Here is a 25,014-nt window from a genome sequence, read left to right on the forward strand (position 1 = left end):
CGTGAAGCCATCCGGTCCCCGCGCTTTCCCAACCTTCGTCGCCCCCACCGCCGCCTGCAATTCCTGCATGGAGATAGGTTCTTCTAGGGACATGTACACCTCCTCTGACTGCTTGGGCATATCAGCTTCAGACAAATAATTCTCAATGTGGGCATGTGAGAGGGTGGGAGTTTGTAGATTATACAGAGATCCATAGAATTTCTGAAATTCTCCTGCAATCTCCCGGGGAAGGGTAACTTTCTGGTTATGCGGAGTCATGACCTGAGGGACATAATTCGCAAATCGCCTGTTCCCGCAACGTTTGGGCCAAGATCTTGCCGCACTTATTGCCGGATTCATATGAAATCAGTTTACATTTCTGCAGCGACGCTTTGGCTCTGAATTGCATCAAATGTGTAATCTGAACCCTGAGAAGCTTGAGGTAGCAGATCCAAACTTCACCCATCACGGTGGGCTGTGTTAACACACGCTCAAAGACTGGGGCCCTTTTAAAAGGGGTTCCGCTCCTTTGGGCCTTGTATAGCACCCCTCAGGACAACTTTAAGAAATGTAGCAAGACTGAAAAAGCGTCCTGGTTCCTAGGGTCCACCTCTCAAAGAGAAGCATTACAGGCAAAACCTTGTTCTTGCATCGAGGTCCAGGTACCAGCCTATGGGCTCAGTGGCGAGGATGGATCTGATTGTGGAGGTTTCTTTAAATCCAGCATGGATCCCTCCTGGAGCTCCTTAGAGCACATCTTCACTCGTGACCAACACCTTTAGACACTGGCGAAAAAAACTGAGGTACTCCTGGAAGGAGGAGGGGTTATATAGGGGAGTCAAGTTCCTGTATTGGTTATACCAGTGTCAACACCTGAAGGTAGGCCTATAACCCACCAATTACTTGAGACTCTGTGTCCTATGATGTACGATAAAGAAAAGGTTGAGTAAGGGAGTACACAAGCAACCTGTCTTGGGATGCTACTCCTTCCATATTAGGATCCTCAGAAGAGGATAAATAAGTATCTTATATCGCCATATATTTGGGAAGATCTACCTGATCCCCAGCCTCCTGCACCTCAACAAGAGGGTCCTGAGGACTAGATGGGAATCGGCTATGTTTAGCCCCACTATGGAGAGACATAGCTTTAATCTTATTTCCAATTTACAAATGGTAGAAGAAAAAAATGTATGATATATACAGGGACTAAAGCGTTTTATGCAACAGTTTCTCTCTCTCCCCCCCCCCCCCCCGACGGCTCAATCTGACTAGCCGTATCTCTCTCAGAGGAGGATGACATTCTTTTGGAAATGGATTCAGTTTATAGTGAAAAAAACATTGACCCTTTTAGGGAAGTCCTGGTCCCATTACCATTCATAGCCTGAAGCATAAAGCAGAGGCACTATGCAAAAGAATGTACATTGCTAGGCTATAGTTCAGAGCCATTAGCTTCTATTAATCCCAGCCTGGTAAAGTATAATGTGTCAAAAGGGAAAAAGCCTGTGTTCACTAACCTGAACAAGCCATCCTCCTGCTCTGTCCCTCCACAGCCAGCAGCAGCTTTCACATATACAGCACTAAAATAAACTTCCTACATGTGTGGGCGGCGTCTGATGCCATTAGCCACGCTCCCGCATGAACTACACACCCCCTCCTTTTCTTTCAAAGGAAAGTGCTTTCCCGCGCGAGCGGCGTACTGTGGACATGCAGGCATGGGGGGAGGGGGGGGGCTGGGGGTAAATCCTCTGCTAAGCGGCCACAGTCTGTCTTTTTTTTTTTTTTAAAGGAAACTAGTTTGGAATCTTATCCCCCCGAAGGGGAAAAAAAAACAATTTTGGGGGCTGTTAGAAGTTTTTGAGTTAATTAATATTTTAAGAGATAAAAGTTTCTGAAAATATATGCAAGTTATATGTATGGTAATAAGTGATGGTTTCTAAAGGTCACAGAACACCAGAGTAGAGAGAGGAGTGGTTTGGCTGAGTAGGTAGATCTATTTTTGAGTTACTATGTCAGGACAATGGGTGGAGTTATGCTACTTATCTATAGACTGAACCATATTAGGTATATATGCAAATATGGGTGTTATTAGGATATGCTGACATAACATCATGAAAACAGTATAAGAAGGGAGTAGGATTAGGAGAGTAGGGAGATCGGTGGGAAGAGAAGGAACGCTATACTTTGAAAATGTAACGCCAGAAGTACCACCTTAGAAGCCAAAACCATGCCATATGTTACCAGATGTCAATCTTGTCTTTGCTTATTTTTCTGAACAGGATTCTTCAATTTCTACTCCTGAAAGTACGATCAAAATGCCTTGGATGAAGACATACATATCTCCGCTACACACCCTTAGGAGAAGGGATACTGATTCACATATTACACAAAGACTTTGCTATTCATTAAGAAATGCCCCTGTGAGTATAGTAGAATACTAGAGTAATATGTATTTTACTAGGAAGTGTAGAGTATGTAGAATTTCCACTACATTTACGTTTCTACTACTCTACATCACTTTCTTTCAGGGGCAGAGGAAGAGAAGCAGACCCCCCCACTTCTTACTGGAGGATCGGTTGCGGCTGGAGGAGAGAATGAAGGCTTCTGTGCGGTTTCCAGCGTCAGGACGGTGAGTGCTCAATACAACCCCAGTGGTGACACATAGGCATGACAACATTATACATAGAAGAAGAAATTCCTGAGAAAATCTCCCTTACCTTATCCTTGCAGCAGGGTTTTATCCGAAATAAAGACCCAATCTTCACCCTTCACAGTGGGCTCTGAGACCTTTTAGGAAATCTTCAGGAACTGGGGAACCTCAGGATACCCACAATCCTGGACCTGCCACAGCACCCCGCCAGTAAAAACTTTATGGCCTTACTACAAAAATGTACCAGAACCCAGCTCTCAAAGAGAAGCATTCGCAAGCAAAACCTAGTTTCTTTGGACACGAGGCCCGGGTACCATTTAATTTAGCCCGTGAAAAGACAACAGAACAGATCCGGTCAGCATGCCTAGCCCCAGCAAAGACTGCTTCCAGTGGAGCTCAGCACAGCACATCTTTACCCATGACCAACAGCTTAGACACTGGCAAAAAAAAATAAAACAGAGGACTCCCAGTAGTGGGAGGGGTTATATAGGGAGTACATGTCTTGCCTTAGGGCCGTGCCATTGTCCATCACCTATCAGTGGTCCATATAACCCACATAGTAACTACTATGGCTCTGTGTCCCCTAATGAAGAAAAGAAAAAAACTGAAGACCTATAGCAGAAAGGGTGGTGTATACCACCTAGGACTGCCCATAGGCATAGCCAAGTCTTCTCTGCCTAGTGTCCTACTCCTGTAAGGGGCGGTATAACCCTATGGTTCTGAATAATGGAGCGTGGTGTCTCAATTTTTTTTTTTTTTTTGAACATTACACGTCTGGCAAAATAGCAATATTCTTGTAACCAAATTTGGTTTTACTTAACCACTTTCAGACCGGACCATTTTGCTGGTAAATGACCAGAGGTCTTTTTACAATTTGGCACTGCGCTGCTTTAACTGGTAATTGCGCGGTCATGCAATGTTGTACCCAAACAAAATTTGCGTCCTTTTCTTCCCACAAATAGAGCTTTCTTTTGATGGTATTTGATTGCCTCTGCGATTTTTATTTTTTGCGATATAAATGGAAAAAGACCGCAAATTTTGAAAAAAAAATGATATTTTCTACTTTTTGTTATTAGAAAAATCCAATAAACTTAATTTTAGTCACACATTTAGGCCAAAATGTATTCAGCCACATGTCTTTGGTAAAAAAAAAGTCAATAACTGTATATTTATTGGTTTGCGCAAAAGTTGTCACATCTACAAACTAAGGTACGTTTTCTGGAATTTACGCAGCTTTTAGTTTACGACTGCCTATCTCATTTCTTGAGGTGCTAAAATGGCAGGGCAGTACAAACCCCCCCAAATGACCCCATTTTGGAAAGTAGACCCCCTAAGGAAATTGATAAGTGGCATGTTGAGCCCATTGAATATTTTATTTTTTTGCCTCAAGCGATTGAATAATGACAAAAAAAAAATTTTTTTTTTTTTTTTTTTTTTTTTACACAAAGTTGTCACTAAATGATATATTGCTCACACATGCTATGGGCATATGTGAAATGACACCCCAAAATAAATTCTGCTGCTTCTCCTGAGTACGGGGATACCACATGTGTGGGATTTTTTGGGAGCCTAGCCGCGTACGGGGCCCCGAAAGCCAAGAACCGCCTTCAGGTTTTCTAAGGGCGTAAATATTTGACTTCACTCCTCACTACCTATTACAGTTTTGAAGGCCATAAAATGCCAAGATGGCACAAAACCCCCACAAATGACCCCATTTTAGAAAGTAGACACCCCAAGCTATTTGCTGAGAGGCATGTTGAGTCCATGGAATATTTTATATTTTGCCCCAAGTTGCGGGAAAATTACAAACTTTTTTATTTATTTATTTTTTTCACAAAGTTGTCACTAAATGATATATTGCTCACGCATGCCATGGGCATATGTGAAATGACACCCCAAAATAAATTCTGCTGCTTCTCCTGAGTACGGGGATACCACATATGTGGGACTTTTTGGGAGCCTAGCCGCATACGGGGCCCCGAAAACCAAGCACCGCCTTCAGGCTTTCTAAGGGCGTTACAGTTTTGAAGGCCATAAAATGCCAAGATGGCACAAACCCCCCCCCCCCCCCAAATGACCCCATTTTGGAAAGTAGACACCCCTAAATTTAGGGGTACACTAGTGAGACTAGGTAATAAATGGCGGGTGCCCTGAAACTATAAAAAAAATAACTAACCAACCAGCGTCACCTGTAACCGTTATATGGTGATCACTGGTGAAAGGGTTAACTAGGGGGCAATCAGGGGGCTTTATGCGGTAGTATATGGGGGTCCCTGGCGCTATAAAAAGCTGCGGCAAACCTAAATACCTACCTGCCTAACTAGCGTCACCTGTGACACTAATACAGCGTTCAGAAAAACGATCGCTTATTAGGCTGGGTTCACACTGGAGCGATGCAGGAACGCCACGAATCCGCGGCGGGTTCCCGCATCGCATGCCTCCCGGCGGCAGTTCACACTGCCCTATGCGAACTGCTGGGAGTGTCAGTGAAATGTTAATGACACCCCCAGATCAGTTCGCATATTGCAGTGCGATCTGCAAACTCGGATCGCATGGTGTGAACACCCATGCGATCCGATTCTGCTGCGGACCAAAAAAAGGGTCCCGTGCGAGTTTGCGGCGGGTGCGACACGAATTCAGCCATACTATCTGTATGGCTGAACTCGAATCGCACAGAGATCGGATGTGATTTGCACTGCAGTGCGGTGCGAATCACATCCGTTCTCAAACCGCTGCAATGTGAACCCAGCCTTAGTGACACTGGCGACGGGGGGTGATCACGGGGTTAAACCTTTATTGGGGGGGTTAGGGGGGTACATTAGAACTAAAGGGGGCTAACCCTAACTGCCCTAACAGTTATTACAGTCACAAATGACACCCGCCGGGTGATCAAGGGGTTAAACCTTTATTAGGTAATAAATGGCGGGTGCCCTGAAACTATAAAAAAATAACTAACCAACCAGCGTCACCTGTAACAGTTATATGGTGATCACTGGTGAAAGGGTTAACTAGGGGGCAATCAGGGGTAGTAGTATATGGGGGTCCCTGGCGCTATAAAAAGTTGCGGCGAACCTAAATACCTACCTGCCTAACTAGCGTCACCTGTGACACTAATACAGCGATCAGAAAAATGACCGCTTATTAGGCTGGGTTCACACTGGAGCGATGCGGGAACGCCACGAATCCGCGGCGGGTTCCCGCATCGCATGCCTCCCGGCGGCAGTTCACACTGCCCTATGCGAACTGCTGGGAGTGTCAGTGAAATGTTAATGACACCCCCAGATTAGTTCGCATATCGCAGTGCAATCTGCAAACTCGGATCGCATGGTGTGAACACCCATGTGATCAGATTCTGCTGCGGACCAAAAAAAAGGGTCCCGTGCGAATTTGCGGCGGGTGTGATGCGAATTCAGCCATACTATCTGTATGGCTGAACTCGAATCGCACAGAGATCGGATGTGATTTGCACTGCAGTGCGGTGCGAATCACATCCGTTCTCATAAACCGCTGCAATGTGAACCCAGCCTTAGTGACACTGGCGACGGGGGGTGATCACGGGGTTAAACCTTTATTGGGGGGGTTAGGGGGGTACATTAGAACTAAAGGGGGCTAACCCTAACTGCCCTAACAGTTATTACAGTCACAAATGACACAAATGCAAAAAAAAAAAAAAAAATGCTATTGGTGTCACTGTGACTGGGGGGGCAGGGGTAATTGGGGGGGGGTAATCGGGGGGTAAAGGGGGGGTGTGATTGTGCCTGGCATGTTCTACTGTATGTGTGGTGTGTTGGTGCAACTCACCGATGCTCTCTCCTCGGTGCCGGAACGAAAAATACCGACACGGAGGAGAGAATACATCACTTCCTCTCCTGTGTTTACATTACAGGAGAGGAAGTGATGTCACGGAGGATTTTCATTCGTCGGGAGCGATCGCGAGGGGGTGGCCATGAATGAATGGCCGTCCCCTCGTCCGGGAGCGCTCCCGAACGAATGCCGACCGCCGCAGGCACCGGGGGGGCCCGATCGGGCCCCCCACCTGCGGGAAGGCAGGGACTTATATATACGCCCTTATGCCTGCCCGTGCCATTCTGCCGACGTATATCGTCGTGCGGCGGTCGGCAAGTGGTTAAAGGTGTTCTTTAACGACTATCTGTAGTGCATGTTCAAACCTTAATACTATAAATAACACATTTGATTGTTCACTCCAGGAGTATGTAATAAGTTTGGAAATTGTAGAGAAATGTTTAAATAATGCATTACAATTTAAATACATTTGATTTTAGTCCATTAAAGTTTACTGGAGAGTTTAGTCGACTACATACAAATGAAGCAGATGACTAAAGTGGGGCTAAAACTAAAATGGCATTTTAGTCAAAATACTAAAATCAAATCGAAAGTTTCTGCCAGCAGGCAAATGGTTTTAAGCCCCCAATAGCAGGAGATTATACCTTAGACATGCAAAAAAAAAAAAAAAAAAAAGGGTACAGAAAAGCAAAATCTCTATGCTGCACCATTAAGAATTGTAGATGTAACAAACACATAACCGTATGAGGTTCTCATGTATATTGATAAACACCAAGTGAGCACTATTTAGGCATACCTATTTGTTAACAGCCAAATCATAAAGCATGTAAACATGAGGAATAGGTTTATATGGATTATCAGAATGGGATGTGTAATCTGCATGGGCGAGTATGAAATGACTATTGGTGTAGTGACAGTATTTTGAAAAGTGTTGACCTTCTAGAATATTTATGTGCTACAGCAACTTGTATGCTCTTTCAACCGTTATTTTTTTTTCCCCCCCAACACGGAGGAACTCCCGAAATAACTTTTAGGTCTCCGGAAACACCTTATAAAAATTTCCATGTATAGCGCATGGTACAGTTCTGCAAAGAGTGAGTTAACATAGAAGAATGAATAAAATAATTGTTTTCAGTACTAGAAATTGAAAACACAATTGTGTGTTGTGTAGAGAAATGTAGTGTTCCCTCATATCTGTATTCAATGAAAACATGGCATTGGTGGTCAGTGCAGTTTTAGATTAATGGCCAGTGTGGTTCCTCCTTGTCTTGTTGGTCAGTGAAGTGCCCCCCTTACATTGGTAGTCAGTGGAGTTGGAACCCTACTTTGGTGGTCAATGTAGTTCCCCTTACATTGGTGGATAGTGTAATCACTCTTAAGCTGGCCATAAGAGGACTGAACTTTGGCCAGTTCAGCAGGAGCCAGCTGGATTTCAATCCGTTTGTGACCTCACCCGTTTGTTCTGAAGAAGTCTTATCTAAGGACGAATTCTGTCAGACCAGTTGTAAAACTCGTCAGTGTATTCTGACAGCATATTCCCCGCTGTCAGAATACAATGTCCCAATAGGAGGATTCCTCCGTCCACCTTGTTTTGTGGAAAGAGAAAAACTTTTTTGTTCAGCCTACTTGCTAAATTGAAAAAAAAAAAAAAAAAAAAAAAAAAACCCTCACACACCATCTATGGCTAGCTTTAGTTTGGTGATCAGTGCAGTGCCCCTTTACACTAGTGGTCATTTTATTGCACCCTTACATTTGAGAAAGATACCTTACATTGTTGGTCATATGAGAAAGTCAATGGAAGAAGAATGCCATTATACTGGTGGTCGGTGAGAGGGAAAAAAAAAAAATAAAAAAAATAAAAAAAAAAAAAAAACACACACACACACACAATTCTAACATTTGCCAGCCAGTGGGAAGATTGCACCCCCACTGATAGCTAAAAAGATTATTGGCATCTGCTGAATCCACAGAACTGATCATTTGAAAGAGCCCCACCAGCAAAGACTAGAGTGTGTTCCACTCCACTCTTACATAAGATTAGGCTGCTAATTCAGACAATTGAATTTAGAAAAAAAAAAAAAATAGTGTAACGTGTTCATTACCATCAGTTAGGCATCTTCCAAATTCCTTGGCTTAAAGGAGTTGTAAAAGGCAGGTTTTTATCTTAATGCATCAAGATAAAACTGTGTTTGTTGCAGCCACCCCAGCACCCCCCTAATTACTTATCTGAGCCCCATCTCTCTCCAGTGATTGTCCATGAATGTCTAAGCCCACGTACACACGGTTGGAGATTTTGCCAACCAAATCCGGATTTTGCCCGTCGGATTTAGTCTGACGGATTGTGTCCGAAACTGTTGCATACACACGGTCGGACTAAGTTGTCGAAAAATCCGATCTTTCAGAACGTGATGATGTAATTTCGTTACGATGGGACTACATTCAGGCTAGTAGCCAATAGCTTTGATGTAGGAATTTGATCTGAGCATGCGTGGCACTTGGTCCGATGAAAATGCTCTACACATGATCGGATTAGGTCCGTCCGGCCCAGTTGGTCGGGAAATATTTCCAACATGTTGGAAAATTGGGTCGGACGGAATCAGTCCGATGCATACCACACACAGTCGGATTATCCGACGACACGGTCCGATAAGACTCATTCCGACAGATTCTCCGACTGTGTGTACAAGGGCTAAGACATCTGGGTACACTCCTCCTGATTGGCTGAGGCACAGCAGAGGCGTCATTGGCTCCCATGACTGTCGATCAAAGTCAGCCAACTAGGGGAGAGAGGGGCAGGGCCAGGTCAGGGCCACGTGTCTGGACACAGAGCTATGACTTGGCTTCAGTGGCGCCTCCCCCCCCCCCCCATAGGAAGCTGCTGACTGTGGAGGCACTTAATAGGAGAGAGGTGCAGCAAAGAGGGACCAATAAGAGGAGGATCAGGGCTGCTCTGTGCAAAATAAAAAAATATAGTAAAGATTAAAAAAAAAAAAAAACACACACATGAGACTTTACAATCACTTTAAATTATTATTGTTGACTGTGTGCTCCTGCTATGGGTAGTAAGAATGTGGCAAAATGGTTAAAAAATAAATAAATAAAAAATGCAGATATAGTTTAACAGGCACTGAGAGAATGATGAAGACTTGTCATCATGACTTGCTGTTATGACGGCATCAGGTTTTTCCTGACATTTTAAAGCCTAAGTTTACTTTAACCACTTGTCTACTGGGCACACCTTTAGCCCCTTCCTGCTCATGGCAATTTTCAGCGCTGTCACACTTTGAATGACAATTACAAGGTCATGTAACAGTGGACCCAAAAAAAGTTGGCTTTTTTTCCCCACAGAGTTTTTTGGTGGTATTTAACCACTTGCTTACTGGGCACTTAAACCCCCCTCCTGCCCAGACCAATTTTCAGCTTTCAGCGCTGATGCACTTTGAATGATAATTGCGCGGTCCTACAACACCGTACCCAAATTAAATTTTTATAATTTTTTTCCCACAAATAGAGCTTTCTTTTGGTGGTATTTAATTCCAGCTGGGAGTTTTATTTTTTACTAAACAAAGATGCAAAATAAAAAATCATGTTTAATAGTTTGTTATAAAATTTTGCAAACAGGTAATTTTTCTCCATTGAAATGCGCTGATGAGGCGGCGCTGGTGGGCACTGATAGGCACAGATAAGGTGGCACCGATGGGCACAGATAAGGCGGCACTGATGAGCAAAGATGGGCGGCACTGATAGATGGGACTGATGGGCACTGAGGTGCAGCACTGTTTTTGCGGCAGATTGTGGGCACTAATGGGTGGCACTTTTTTATTCTATAGGTGGCACTGTGAGGGGACAGGTGGGCACTGGTAAGCTGGCCTTGATCGGGACTTGTCCCCCGATCACGGCCGCCAGTGATTGGCTGACAGCGCGAGGAGGAAAAATAGCCGATTACCGGCTCTGTTTTGTCACATGATCAGCTGTCATTGGCTGACAGCTGATCACGTGGTAAGGGGTCGGGATCAACCCCTTGCTCGGATCCGTGATCAGGTGAGTCTCAGACTCGCCGATCACAGAGCGCGCCGCGCAGGTCGCTCGTGCACGGGACGATGTCAATAGACGTAGTTCCGGAAAAGTAGGACCGCGCTGTAGCCGTCATTCGGCTATAGCGCAGATCTCTAGCGATTAATCACCACTGAGTTTATTTTTTGCTAAATAAATGTAAAAATTAATATGATAGAGATATGATATATATATATATATATATATATATATATATATATATATATATATATATATATATATATATAACGCATTACATTTTGGAAAAATGTATATTTTTTACGGATGTGCGCTGATGAGACTGCACTGATTGGCAGCACTAGTGGGCAAAGATTGGCAGCACTAGTGGGACTGCAGTGATAATTAGGACACTGGATGTCCCTTTTAGAGAAGCGGGTTATCGTCTCTCTTCTCGTCTCCTCATGCTGTCATAGCTTAAGGAAACAAGTGCCAATAAGCGACATCTGTTTACCTCTATGATCGAAAACAGCAGATCAGGTGGTAAAAAGCCACCAATTGGCTCTTTCCCTCAATATGTGATCAGCAGTGTCCGGGAGGACACTACGATCACAGAGCATGCCACCTGCACCCAGCATCGGGAGCAATCACAGGACACTGATATGACAACATCCCAGAACTAGACGACCATGATGTAGCCATCATTCAGCTATAGCGCGGTCGACATGTGGTTAAACAGCTTGTTTACGACAAGCTAATAGATGTAAATAGACAGACAAAGTGCAGTGCTGGGTAATAAACAAATAATGCAAGCGATTATGAGTAAAAACTGATTATACAATGGAGTATTCTAAATAATCAAGTGATCAAAAAAACATAGTCCATGTGTTATTATGATCCATCTATAAGCAACAAACACGTGTATCAAAACGCAAGGGGACTCCACTAGTGCAGAGATGCATTTTATTTTTTATTCAAAAAAGGGGCCAACAGGTTCACAATGCATAAAAATGTTCCTTGCAAGGATTAAAAAAAAAACAAACAAAAAAAAAAGGCTCCGCTAATCTCCAAAAAAAGCAATTTGTGCACGTGCACTGCGTGTATGCGCAACGTCCGCCCTTCGCAGTTTATTTATAAATTTATTGTTTATTTCACACCTAGCGCAATTTTTTTTTTTTTAATAAGTCAATAGAGGTGTGTGTAGCATCAGATACATATAGTATACAGAGCTGTTTTCAGTAGCAGTTTGGGACTTAGTCTGCTACTGGGACAAAATAGAGTTGGGTTGAGCACTGCTCAGATCATCATAGTAAGCCTTAGATCTTATCAAATGAACATAAGGCTTCCTCTGATTGGCTGAGATGGCGGTTGTGACATGTGCCCATCTTTCCACCTCAACTAGAGAAGTCTTGTATTCACTGAAAAAAAAAAAAAAATTACAAAGCTTCCCGTGAATGACTGAGAATCAGTCTGATGCAGTTTTGTTCTGGTAGTAGACATGAAGTGTATGTACCGCTGCGGGAATACAGGGCTGTATGCAGCGGATGCTACATACAATTTATATAGCACTGACAGACACATTAGTAAAAGGAAATGGTTCATTTTGGCCAACTTGACCCAAAGTACAATGAACGTAAATCCTGGAGTTGGGCTTTAGCCACCTCAATATAGGGCACTTACACCCCCTTCCTGCCCAGACCAATGTTCAGCACTGTCACTTAATCATGCAATACTGTACCCATATGAAATTTGCCTCTTTTACACACAAATAACGCTTTCTTTTGGTGGTATTTAATCACTAGTGTTTTTTTTTTTTTGGCGCAATAAAAAAAAAAAAAAAAAAAAAACAAACTTAAAATTGTGAAAAAAAAAATGCCTTAGTTATAAAATTTTGCAAAAATTTGTAATTTTTCTACATAAATTTTGGCCAAGATTTATACTGCTACATATATCTTTGTTAACAATAACCCAAATTAGTTTACATTATTTGGTCTTTGTGAAAGTTAGTCTTCCAACTATGGCACCAATCACTGATCACACCTGATGTACTGACGACCTATCTCATTTCTTGAGTCACTAACAAGTTAGGAAAGTACAAACAACCCCCAACTGACCCTTTTTAGAAAGTAGAAATTCCAAGGTATTAAATAGCATGGTGAGTTTTTTGAAGTTGTAATTTTTTCCCACAATTTTTTGCAAAATTAATTTTTTTTTACAAAATGGTCATATTAACAGGTTATTTCTCACACAGCATATGCATACAAATTACACCCCAAAATACATTCTACTACCCGTGTATGGCGAAACCACACATGTGAGACTTACACAGCCTGGCCACATACAAAGTAGCACCATCAGGCATTCTACGAGCATAAATGACATCTCCTTTCTCAACCACCTATTAAACTTTTGAAGGCCCTGGAGCACCAGGACAATCGAATTGCCCACAAAATTACCCCATTTTGGAAAGCAAACACCCCAATGTATAATCTATGAGGCATAATGAGTCTTTTGAATGGTTCATTTTTTTCGAAGAAAAAAAAAAAAAAAAAAAAAAACACTTTTAATTTACAAGATATTTCTAACACATAGCATGTATATAGCAAAAATGTCACCCCAAAACACGATCTGCTACTCATCCAGTGTATGGCAATACCACATGTGAGACTTTACACTATACAGAGACCAAACATTGAAGTAGTACCTTCAGGCGTTCAAGGAGCATAAATTACACATCTCAATTCATTCCTACCGATCCACTTGAAGGGCCCTGGAGCACCAGGACGATGGAATTACCCAACGTATATGCTATGAGGCATGGGCTGCAGATAGGTACTCGGGTACTCAGGTGGACCGCAACAGGTACTCTTTATTTGGGGGGGGGGGGCGCAATCAGTGTGATTGGTGTAACATCTAGTTACAGCTTACAAACGCCTCATACATGATCGGTGTGTGAGGAGGAGAACCAGATATCGTCTCGTTACCGCTCTGTGTTTACATTTAGTGATCAGCTGTGAAAAGATCACAGCCGATCCTATGGTAAACAGCTGCCGGCCAATGGCTGTTTACCAGCGTTGGTGACTAGCAGTGTTCCTGGGAACATGTTGCCACCAGCGTGCACGTGCCGTGCCAAGTGGGGTGGTACCATCTGTGTTTGGCCGTGACTATCACGGCCAATCACGTGGTAAGCAGCCATGCCCAATGGCTGTTCACCCCCCTCGGTGGCAAGCGGCATCTCCATGACATGCCGTCACTGAAGGTACAGGGCTGCGCGCACACGATCATATGACGCCCACCCAGGACGAGAGCTGCGCCGCCTGGTCATCATGATGGCCGGCAAGTGGTTAAAGTAGTTTTTATAAAAAGTAGGTTACATTTACCTGCTCTGTGCAATGGTATTTCACAGAGCATTAGCTTACGTCTTCTTCTGGAGTCTCCCATCAGCGCTGTCCCCTTCTCTTTGCCAAGTGTCCGCTCCTAAGCCGGGCTGTGCATGCCCAGACATACACACACACTGGCCACACCCCCCTCTCCTTCCACAGGATCTGACTGATAGCGGGAGAAACCAATGGCTCCTGCTGTTCTTGGAGTCTCTTGTGAGATGTGGAAGAGAGCAGAGCTGATGTAGACCAGCATCTGATGTATCACCTATTACAAACTGGGCCGGTATGTGCAGGATCACGTACCTGGTATGCGATCCCGGAATTCGGGGTCTGGGGCACACATGCGTGCCGCCAGTGACCCACTTCTGCTGCGATTATAAACAGCGGGAGCTGATCTGCTGGTACCGCAGACTTTATGTCTGCTGGCACCGGACGATTATTAGGCAGAGGACCACAACCTCGATCTGCCCACGTAAACAAGCCAGATCGTAATTTTGTCAGTGGGGAAGGCACTGCTCCTGTCATCCTGCAAATCTGGACCCTGGATTAATGCTTTCCCCTTGTGAAAGCACCTCCCACACAGTACACAAGCACTGACTAGACACACAGGTAACCCTTTGATCGTCGCTAATGTTTAACCCCTACCCAGCCAGTGTCATCAGTACAGTGACAGTGCATTAAAGTGACTGGTCCCCAAAAAGTGTGAAAAGGGTCAGTGTTTTGGCTGTCTTGAGCAATATCACATACCCACTATAAGTTGCTGATCACTGCCATTACTAGTTAGAAAATAAATAAATTCCATAAGTTGATACCATAGTTTGTAGATGCGATAACTTTTGCACAACACAATATACGATTATTGGGATCTTTGTTAACAAAAATATGTAGCAGAATACATGTTGGCCTAAATTGATGAAGAAATTAGTTTTACTTTTTATTGAATAGGTTTTAAAGCAGAAAGTGTTTTTTGTTTTTGTTTAAATCACAAAAAGGGGGGGGGGGGGTGTAAATCTTCCAGAGGAAGTTTTTTAAAGCTGAACTCCAGGCAGATATTAAGAACACAGATATTAAGAACACCAATGAATGCAATTGTGTATTTATTGAAAAATAATGAACTGCATTTTATATGCAATTTTTTAAATGAAAATAACGGATTTCAAACTGGTATCAGCCTCTGTATGGTAAGACAGAGTAGAGCCCTGTATGCCAATTGAGTGTAATGTTTATACATGCTCTTACCAGAAACATGTAGGAGCAGAAAGAGGACCACATCAGTCTCAGGGCTGTTTTTAAGGCAGGGGAAAAGGGGCAGCTGCCCTGGAACCTGTCATTGTTGTGGGGCCCAAAGCAGCTGCCTCATACTTGCCAACTATCCTGGTTTAAACTCCCTCGTCCCTTGAGGTTTTAGTCCTGTGCGGTGTCCTAATATCTCAGTGTGAAGTGCTACTAATGCTGCCCAGCTCTGCCCTATTGTGTACAGATGACTCACCTGCAGACCCTGTGTTTACATGTAAATTACCGGCATTCATATGTAAATAGCGGGGGCCAGCTTCATTTATATGTATATCATGCCCCCCTGAGGTCATATCCACAGTAATCTCCAGCAACCAAACAAGCAGAAATCATGCGCTGTAACCTCTAACAACTAATCAGTGAGCCATAATGTGCGCTGTAACCTCTAGCAACCAGTCAATGAGTGGTAATGATACACTAACTTCTGGCAACCAATAGCAATAGCTGCCTGATCTGATGTCTAGCTGCTATTTATTGTATGTCTCAGAGCAGGTGGAGAGCGATACTGTATGAGGTGGGGGCCAAAGCAAGTTTCGCCCAGGGTCCAATCAATATTAAAGATGGCCCTGATCAGTCTGTTTGTTGCTCCTTCACTGGCCAATCAGGCTAGGGGGTAAGGAGGTGGCCTAAATGTGTTGCATAACTAAGGCAGAGAAATGACTGATCACCAAGCAGGCAGTACAGCCTGGTATGGCTGTGTGTAAATCTCATGACTGGATAAAACAGAAATACAAATACTTTGGTGGGTAAAACAGCAACTATATATGCATTTTTATTAAGTATTTAATCAATCACCTGCAATTAGATCTTTAATAAACGTATTTTCTAGGTAAAGAAAGTGAAATACCCATATGTAGCTGGAATGTATAATTTATTGGTGTGCAAGACAAACAAAATAATTACTTCCTACAAAAATAGATTGCATGGCAGCAAGATCACTGGAAAGCACAATAACCCAATAAATTTAAAACACCCATCAGGGTGGTTTACACCACATTTTACAGTATAAAAACAGTACTCCTAAAATAATTCAAGCAGCTGAAAATACCTTAAAAAACATTTTAAAAAACAGTTTGGCCCTTTTCCATTTCTACACACACACAAACTGTACAGGATGGGGAGTAAGGCAGTAAAATTTATAACTTATAAAATTATTTCCTGTAAAATCAGCTAAAATGAACATGTGCAGAATGGACATCGTATGGCCGCAATGATTTCAAAGTCTGGAGAAAAATGAATGGGTCTTCCATCTCTGCTGACTTCAGATTAGTGTTTTGACAATGGGATTATTTAGGGGGGGTGCAATGTCAGTATCAGCAGTCAGTGTCGGCATCTCATTCTGTTTCACATGGAAATAAAAAAAAGAAACGGAATTAAGACTAGTAAAAACCAAATCTCATCCTTACACACACAAAGTAGGATTTTTTTTAAAGCTTACCTGAAAAATCCTTTTCTTGGAGTACATCATGGGACACAGAGCCTTAAGTAATTAATGGGTTATAGTCCACCTAAAAAGGTGTTGACACTGGTAAACCCAAATCAGAGGAAATTCACTCTATATAACCCCTCCTCCCCTCCTTCCAGGAGCACATCAGTTTTTGTAGCCATGATGTACTCAAGAAAAGGATGTTACAGGCAAGCTGTAATAAAAATCCTATTTTCTTTATCATACATCATGGGACACAGAGTAAAGTAAGTATTTACCTAATGGGATGTCCCATAGCAATGCCACTTGAGGGGCTGGAGAAACAACCCGCAGGGTATACCCAGACTTGAGGATCTATACTGCTGCTTGCAGCACACTGCGCCTGAAGGCTATCTCCGCATACCTCCTTACATCCACCTGATAAAATCTTGTGAATGTATGCACTGAAGACCAAGTTGCGGCCTTACAGATCTGAGCCATGGAGGCCCGATGACGCACTGCCCAAGAAGCGCAGACCAACCTGGTAGAATGCACGTTAACTTCAAATGGGGGGAATACCCCTTGAATCCTAAGTTTGAATTATCGCTTGCCGAATCCACTTAGCGACAGTGGATTTCGATGCTGCCTGTCCTTTTAGGACCCTCTGGCAGAACAAATAAGACATCTTACAAATCTGAGCAGTTTTCTTTAAATACATTTTCACTGCTCTCACCGCACCAAGACAAAGTAGTGAGTTTTCTTCCCTGGAACATGGTTTCGGGAAGAAAAGGCAGGACAATATCTTGGTTCAGGTGAAAACCTGAAATTACTTTTGGCAAAAAGCCTGGACATGGGCGTAACACCACTCTGTCCTCATGAAAAAACAAATATGGCTCTTTACAAGAAAGAGCAGCCGATTCAGAAACCCTCCTTGCTGAGGATATAGCAACCAAAAATACCAACTTCCTCATCAGAAGGACTAGGGGAATATGTTGTATTGGTTCAAATGGCTGTTTTTGTAACAAAGACAAAACTAAGTTCAAGTCCCAAGGGAGGTTTGACAGGCGGCTTAAGCCACGTCACCCCTTGTATAAAGCCCTGGACTAAAGAATGAGTAGCAAGTGGTCTTTGAAAAAAGACCGATAAAGCTGAGACTTGGCCTTTAATAGTACTCAAGGCCAATTAAATTTCTACCCCTAATTGTAGGCAGGCAAGAATTCTGCCTATGATATATCTCTGAGGGTGTCAACCCTTTGACACCAGGAAACAATCCTTCCAGAAGCTACAACATAGTTCTGGAAGCTGGCATCCTTGCATCAGGATAGAGATAACTGACCCGGAAAGCCCCATGTTTCTTTAGAATGTGGATTTCAATAGCCAAGCCATTAAGTTTAGAGACCGTAAGGAAGGATGGAATATCAGTCCCCGAGAGAGCAGATCTGGCCATAGTGGGAGGGACCATGGGCCCTCCACTGCCATCTTTACGATTTCTGCATATCATGACCTTCTGGGCCATGCTGGTGGCACCAGAATTAACGGCTTTCTTTCCAGCCTGATCCTGCAAAGAAGTTGAGGCAGCAACTGAACAGGAGGAAATGCATTGATCAGTGAAAACTGATCCCATGGGGTCACGGACACATCCCTTCCCCATGCAAATGGATCCCTTGTTCTGGCCACAAAGTGGACCAACTTTGTGTTGAACCTGGATGCTAGAAGATCCATGTCCGTAGGTCCCCAATCTTTGGCAAACAGAACAAAATATGTCAGGATGAAGAGACCATTGCCCTGGGAATAACTGCTAGTGACTTAAGTAGCCCGCCTACCAATTCTCTACTCCCAGAATTAAGATTACAGAAAGGCTCACCTCTCTGTGCTGAGAGACTTTTGGTGCCCCCTTGGTGATTGATATAGGCCACAACTGTGGCATTATAGGATTGAATCCTGACAGGACAATCCTGTAACCTGAAAGTCCAGGCCTTTAGAGCCAGACTTGCTGCCTGACTCGCTAGGATATTGGATGGGAAAGATTCTTTCAGTTCTTGACCACTGTCATTGGACAGTTGTCTTTTCTAGTACTGCTCCCCAGCCTGAAGGGCTGGCATCCGTCGTTACCATTTTCCAGATGACTGGTCTGAAGGATTTTCCTTTCAGCAGATTCTTGGTTAATAAGTGAGGCCACTCTTGGGGACAGCCGCATTGGCAAGTCTAAAGCTTAAATCGTTTTGTTCCAAGCAGACAGGATACTGTTTTGAAACAGTCTTGAATTAAACTGGGCATAGGGAACTGCTTTGAATGAAGCCACCATGGTTCCTAGCAACCTCATGCAGAGGCGAATGGAGGGATTGCCATATGATTTGACCCTCCGCACCAACTCTCTTATGGAGTTGATCTTTGCTTGAGGCAAGACGACCCTTTCCTGGGCTGTGTCTATGATCAGACCCAAGTACTGCAGACTTTAGCCTTTAGCAGTATTAAAGATTTCTCTAGGTTGAGAATCCAACCCAAACTTTTCAGATAGTTGGTTGTAGTGCGTATGCTTTGCTCCAAAACTAGTAACTGATTGATCTATAAGTAATGGATAGTCTAGGTAAACTACGACTGTTCTGCCCTTAACCTGGCTAGAGGTGGAGCCAGCACTTTGGTGAACACCCGGAGTGCTGTGGCTAGCCCGAAGGGCAGGGCTACAAACTGTAAATGCTGCTGTTCTAACTCAAACTGCAGACACCCTTGATGAGCAGGAAATATAGGGACATGCAAATATGCACCCCTGATGTCGATTGATGCCAGTTCTCTTCCTAAAAAGGATAGAAATTACCGACTTGATTGTCTCCATGCGAAAGGAGCGGATCTTCAGGAATTGATTTAGCTTTCTTAGATCTAGAATGGGTCCAACATCTCCATTTGGTTTTGGTACCATGAAAAGATTTAAATAAAACCCCAGACCCTGCTCTTTTGTGGGGATCTGTATGATCACCCCTTGAGATATTAATCAGTCTAGAGACTGAAACAGATTGTTTCTTCTCTGGATCTTTGGCAACGCTTGATCTCAGGAAACGATGGTGGAAAGTCCCGAAATTCCAGCTTGTACCTCAGCGTTACTGTGGAGATGATTTATCTGTCGTAAATGTCCTTTTTCCAGACTACTGAAAATTGCAGAAGTCTTCCACCCATCTTGGTAAAGGAGGGGTTGCCTCTTCATGATGAGGCTTTAGGATTCTGTTTTGCGCCTGGGTCTGACCACAAGGTCTTCCTCGAGTGACGGCTGAGGCTGTCGCCACTGCCTAGAGGCAGAAGCCTCTGGCGCAGGGGAAAGAGCCAGTTTAAATGAAAGGCGTTTATATTTTGACTGGTAAGAGTACTTTTCCCACTAGAAATTGTCTTGATATAGTTATCCAAGTCTTCGCCAAATAGTTGCTCAGCATAAGGAAAACCCAGTTAGGAAGTTTTTACATGGCGTTTCAGCTGACCCATTTTTCAACCACAGCATTCTATGCATATGCACAAGCATAAGTGTAAGGCTGGATGCCTGGTGAATAGAATCCTTAATGTCATCTATGGCAAAACAGAATGACTTAGCGATTTCAGCCAAATCCAGAGCTTGTTGTGTAGGAAGCCCTCCAAGGGCCTGTTTAAATTGGTCCTTTAGGGATTGGCAGACTCCTTTTGTGGCGACTGCGGGCTGAGTGATGGTATCTGCTATGGAAAACGCAGATTTTAGCAGGGATTCCAACATCTTATCTGTTTGATCCTTAAGCATCTGTGCATTGTCTAAAGGACAAGTTAAGTTATTACTCACATTGGAAATCGCAGCATCAATTGCTGGTACTTTCAATTTTTTTGAGAATTTCTCCTCCAGAGAATAGAGAATTGAAAACCTCTTGGGAGGGAGAAAATGCTTATCAGGGTGATCCCATTCAGCAAAAATAAGCTGTTCTAGTAATGCATGTGCTGCAAATGCATGCAAAGGATGGGAAGGTTGTAAAGAACCTAAGGAAGAGGACAACGTTTTCATGAGACTCTGTTAGAGGCAGCATGAAAGTGGAACAGATATACGAGGCACAGATATGCAAAAAATAAAATAAAAATACAGCCACAGTAACAAGCTTTTAGCGGCAAAATAGCGGGACCTCTGCATCCCCCACGGCAGGGGGGTGCAGCACTGCTGTCCCCCTAACCCTCTGGTCCCATCAGGGGGAGAAAGTAGACTTTTTCAGATTTGTTTTACCTTGCAAATCTCCCTCCAAACGCTGTGCAGCCAGACACGGACTGAGCTAACAGTGAAGACAACAGCGTAAGGTATGTGCATAGACTCCATCTAATTTTAAGGCATAACATTTTTTCCTTTAATGTAAGAAATACAAAAGAGGTTTCTAATACCCAAGTTTCTTACCTTACCCTCGCCGCAGGGTTTTGCCGAATTACCAAAAAATCCAACCTTCACCCATCACCGCGGGCTGCGTCTAGCAAACCTTCAAGGACTGGGTCCCTAAAACGAGGTTCCAACTGCCTTGGGCCATGTACAAGCACCCCATCAGGAAGCTTTAGGTAATGTAACAAGACCTAAGCCCTGGGTTCCTGGGATCCAGCCCTACAAAGAGGCATTACAGGCAAAACCTCGTGCTTCAGATACGAGGTCCCAGGTATCATCCATCTTAGGCCTCAGTGGAACTTTAGATGGATCTGGCTTCTTTTTATGGATGAATTTAAATCCAGCATGGATCCCTCCCGGAGCTCCTCGGGAACACTTCTTCACTCATGACCAACATCTTAGACACTGAAAAAGACTGATGTGCTCCTGGAAGGAGTAGTTATATAGGGAGTAAATTTAATTTGATTGGTTTTACCAGTGTCAACACCTGAAGGTGGCCTATAACTCATTAAAGTAATTACCGTATTTATCGGCGTATAACACGCACTCTTTTCCCCTTAAAAGCAGGGGAAAATCGTGGGTGCGTGTTATACGCCGATCCCCAGAAATTCTGAGCCTCTGGGCGGCTTTCAGCCGCCTTCGGCCGTTCTCGGAAGCTTTCAGCCGCCTTTGGCCGTTCTCGGAAGCTTTCAGCCGCCTTCGGCCGTTCTCGGAAGCTTTCAGCCGCCTTCGGCCGTTCTCGGAAGCTTTCAGCCGCCTTCGGCCGTTCTCGGAAGCTTTCAGCCGCCTTCGGCCGTTCTCGGAAGCTTTCAGCCGCCTTCGGCCGTTCTCGGTGGCCGAAAGCTTCCAAGAAAGGCCGAAAGCTACCCGAGAAGAGCCGAAGAACTACCGCATGCCGCCAAGATACACATCCGGCTCTGTATCTCGGCGGCGGCATTTTAAAAAAATAAAATAGACAAGGCTGCACTGGGGGACAAGGCTGCACTGGGGGACAAGGCTGCACTGGGGGACAAGGCTGCACTGGGGGACAAGGCTGCACTGGGGGACAAGGCTGCAGATGACACTGATGGGCATATAAATGTAAGTGTTTTTTTTTTCCTTAAACTTCCCTCCTAAACTTGGGGTGCGTGTTATACGCCGGCGCGTGTTATACGCCGATAAATACGGTACTTAAGGCTCTGTGTCCCATTATGTACGTTAAAGAAACTAATTCTGTGCATCATAACAGACTCTCGTGCACTAGCCTAAGAGACATGCAATATTTTTTAATTCCCTCCCACTCCTTTCTTCTGCTGCTCTGCCAGAATTGGATGTTGCCCACCTCAGCATGATTTGGCATGCTAAAGTCATGTGGTTACTTTCCTGTCTTTTCACTGGATGTTAGAGATCATAGCAGAAATTCAGGGTAAAAAATACACAGGAGAATATGCATATTCACAAGGGGAGTGTAGAGGTGGACGGGGAGTCTAATGACATCACAACTCCACCCACCGAATCTTCAGTTTTTGGGTCTTATAGTGGAATGTGGGGAGACATTTGACAGGTAAAGATACATGCAGGAGGCATCCTTAGAGATAACCCCTGTGGCAGTAGTTTAGAAAGGATGACACTGTGTTTACATCCACTTTAAAAAAAAAAAAAAAAGAAGAATGTTGGGACTTTATATGAGACCATGACCATCCAGTACACAGCTCTCCATCCCTGTTTATATGAGAAATAAAGGGGAAAAACTAGGGACAATTGGGACTTTATATGAAACACATCACTAGGGCAGAATAAGTAAAATATAATTAAATTAGTATATTTATTTGCTGGTACCACGTGAGAGCACAATGCAGTAAATGATAGACATAGAATAAGTATGGTACAGAGTAGATAAAACATGATAATGTAGTCACATTATAGTAAAATAATAGTATGTTAAACACTGTAACATGATATTAACATTCAGCACTAAACACAACATTCAGCACTACACCCAATATACACAATTTTCCCCTTTATTTCTCATACAGCCACTTTAAGGTATACCTGTCAAACTGAAGAGACCAAGCTAATCTAAAACCCAAACAGATACATGGTAGAGCTGCACGATTCTGGCCAAAATGAGAATCACGATTTTTTTGCTTAGAATAAAAAACACGATTCGCGCAAAGTAAAATCTTTCACTTTTTTTTTTTTATATATGGGCTAACCTTACTGTTTTTTTTTTTTTTTTTAATTCATTAAAGTAATTTTTTGCGAAAAAAAAATAAAAATTGCGTTTGAAAGACCACTACGCAAATACAGTGCGACATAAAATATTGCAAAAACCCCCATTTTATTCTCTAGGGCAGTGATGGTGAACCTTGGCACCCCAGATGTTTTGGAACTACATTTCCCATGATGCTCAACTATCCTGCAGAGTGCAGGAGCATCATAGGAAATGTAGTTCCAAAACTCTGGGGTGCCAAGGTTCGCCATCACTGCTCTAGGGTGCCTACTAAAAAAAAAAAAAAAAAATATATATATATAGGTTAATTTTCTAGCAAGAAAAAAAAAAAGATTTTAACTTGAAAAAGGTTTAGTGTTTTTGTGTGTAAGTGAAAGTTTAACCACTTAGTCTATTCCATTGACAAATTTTTACAATGTTTATAGTTAAAGTTCAACTGACAAAGAAAGTTTTGATTCGACACTGCCCAGTTTTTCTCTTCCTTTCTTTTGAAGGCTGCGGCTTCAGAAGAGCAGAGAGAATTATTTGCATAGAAAGAATTGTGAAACACTTCAGTCAAGATCGCAATAACTATTCTTGACGATTAATTGTACAGCTCTAATACATGGCCACATTTACCCCAGTATGCTGCAATAACACCCATTTTCTTTGTTGTGTTAGTGTTCATTCTGAAATTCACCCCAGTGCAACTGTGCTGCTGTACATGCCATTTGTTGTGCATGTGTGATTTGTGGCCTGCTGTGGTACCATATAAGCCCATTCAAAATGACCAGGCTGCCTTGCCATATTGTGCATGTGTGCGACAAGCTGGCCATATTTGTAATTTGTGTGAGAGAACTATAACTCTTCACTATCTTCTCCCAGACATATTAATTGGGCAACTGCCCTGATATCTTCCAACGTGACCTGACAGTGACACAAGTGTGCGCTTAGACAAAGTAAAAAAAAAAAAAAAAAAAAAAAAAAAAAAAAAAATATGCAGTTAACTGCAATACACAAACAGCGCCACATTTGGTCTCTTTAGAAATGTTGCAATTACAGGAAAATGGTGGTTGAGCCAGCTGGAAATCCAGCGTGATCCTAACTTTCTGCAGTGAGCCAACGCTGCCCCTGCTCACTAAAACCCCCAGCAGTGCTGTCTTCCTTGCTGGTCTACAGAAAAGCTTCCCTTTCCTCATCTCCATACAAAAAGGGGAGGTTTTTTTTTTCTGGATCTACCAGGGAAGAACCCAACAGGAGGGACATTACCGCTTAGGAATTCAGTGCAGAAAAAGGTAGTTTCAGCTTGCTACAGGAAATTAGGAAAATTACTGCATATGGCCACTGACAGCTTAGGTCTAGCCAATGTTCCAAACTTTCTGTATGCAATATTGTTAAAAAAAAAAAAAAAAAAGGAGAAAGGATGATATTTGTTATAAGCAGTCAGGAAAATGAATAGAATTACCATATAGAACATGCCAAATAAAAATTTAAGATATTTCACCTGCGCCATTACTGAGACGGCTTCCTACAGTGATGTGTCGGGAGTTTCTCTCACCAAAACTTCTGCAAAACAAGTAAACTAGTGTGAAGTGCAAGTCACCAGAGCAGAGAACTGTGCAGCATAAAGTACCCTGGATCTAACACGGTCTCTCTAGGTGGCAGGCAATAATGAACAGAAATGAATAGGTGCTCCATATGCGCTAGCTGGCTTTACAGGATTGTTTTCAAGCAAGAACAAAGCATCCTAAATTGTAAGCTTCTTCCAGTGATATGAACTAATGTGTCAGCATTACATATAGGCATAAAATGCATAAAAATGAGTGCAGTTTATAAATTTTCTATTTTTTCACGGAAACCGTAATTAAACCTGGCACAAGAAAACCCCAAAAATTTGATCTTTGGACCATTACTTTGAGTTCACTGAAGGAC

The 25,014-nt window shown here is 43.1% G+C and overlaps 1 protein-coding gene and 1 long non-coding RNA gene across 4 annotated transcripts in view; one reads left to right on the top strand and one right to left on the bottom strand.

Annotated features, from left to right (window-relative positions):
• Positions 1 to 2,141: 2,141 nt before the first annotated feature.
• Positions 2,142 to 25,014, top strand: part of LOC143935613 (uncharacterized) — a 72,765-nt gene continuing 49,892 nt past the window's right edge. The window contains exons 1-2 of the long non-coding RNA XR_013263562.1: positions 2,142 to 2,396; positions 2,505 to 2,605. This is a non-coding gene — a long non-coding RNA (uncharacterized LOC143935613). The remainder of the gene's footprint in view (positions 2,397 to 2,504; positions 2,606 to 25,014) is intronic.
• The window catches only part of LLGL2 (LLGL scribble cell polarity complex component 2), a 205,157-nt gene continuing 196,114 nt past the window's right edge, over positions 15,972 to 25,014 (bottom strand). For 2 of the 3 annotated variants that reach the window (XM_077459602.1, XM_077459603.1), the window contains 2 exons: positions 24,587 to 24,648; positions 15,972 to 16,456 (listed from right to left, as the gene is read on the bottom strand). In XM_077459602.1, coding sequence (XP_077315728.1) covers positions 16,452 to 16,456; positions 24,587 to 24,648 — 67 coding nt within the window. In that variant the 3' untranslated portion in view covers positions 15,972 to 16,451. The remainder of the gene's footprint in view (positions 16,457 to 24,586; positions 24,649 to 25,014) is intronic. The other variant, XM_077459604.1, reaches the window with a different exon arrangement.

The sequence above is a fragment of the Lithobates pipiens genome, unplaced genomic scaffold (genome assembly GCF_037356315.1).
Source record: "Lithobates pipiens isolate NorthernLeopardFrog02 unplaced genomic scaffold, aLitPip1_a1.2 Scaffold_28, whole genome shotgun sequence".
NCBI classification, from domain to species: Eukaryota; Metazoa; Chordata; class Amphibia; order Anura; family Ranidae; genus Lithobates; species Lithobates pipiens.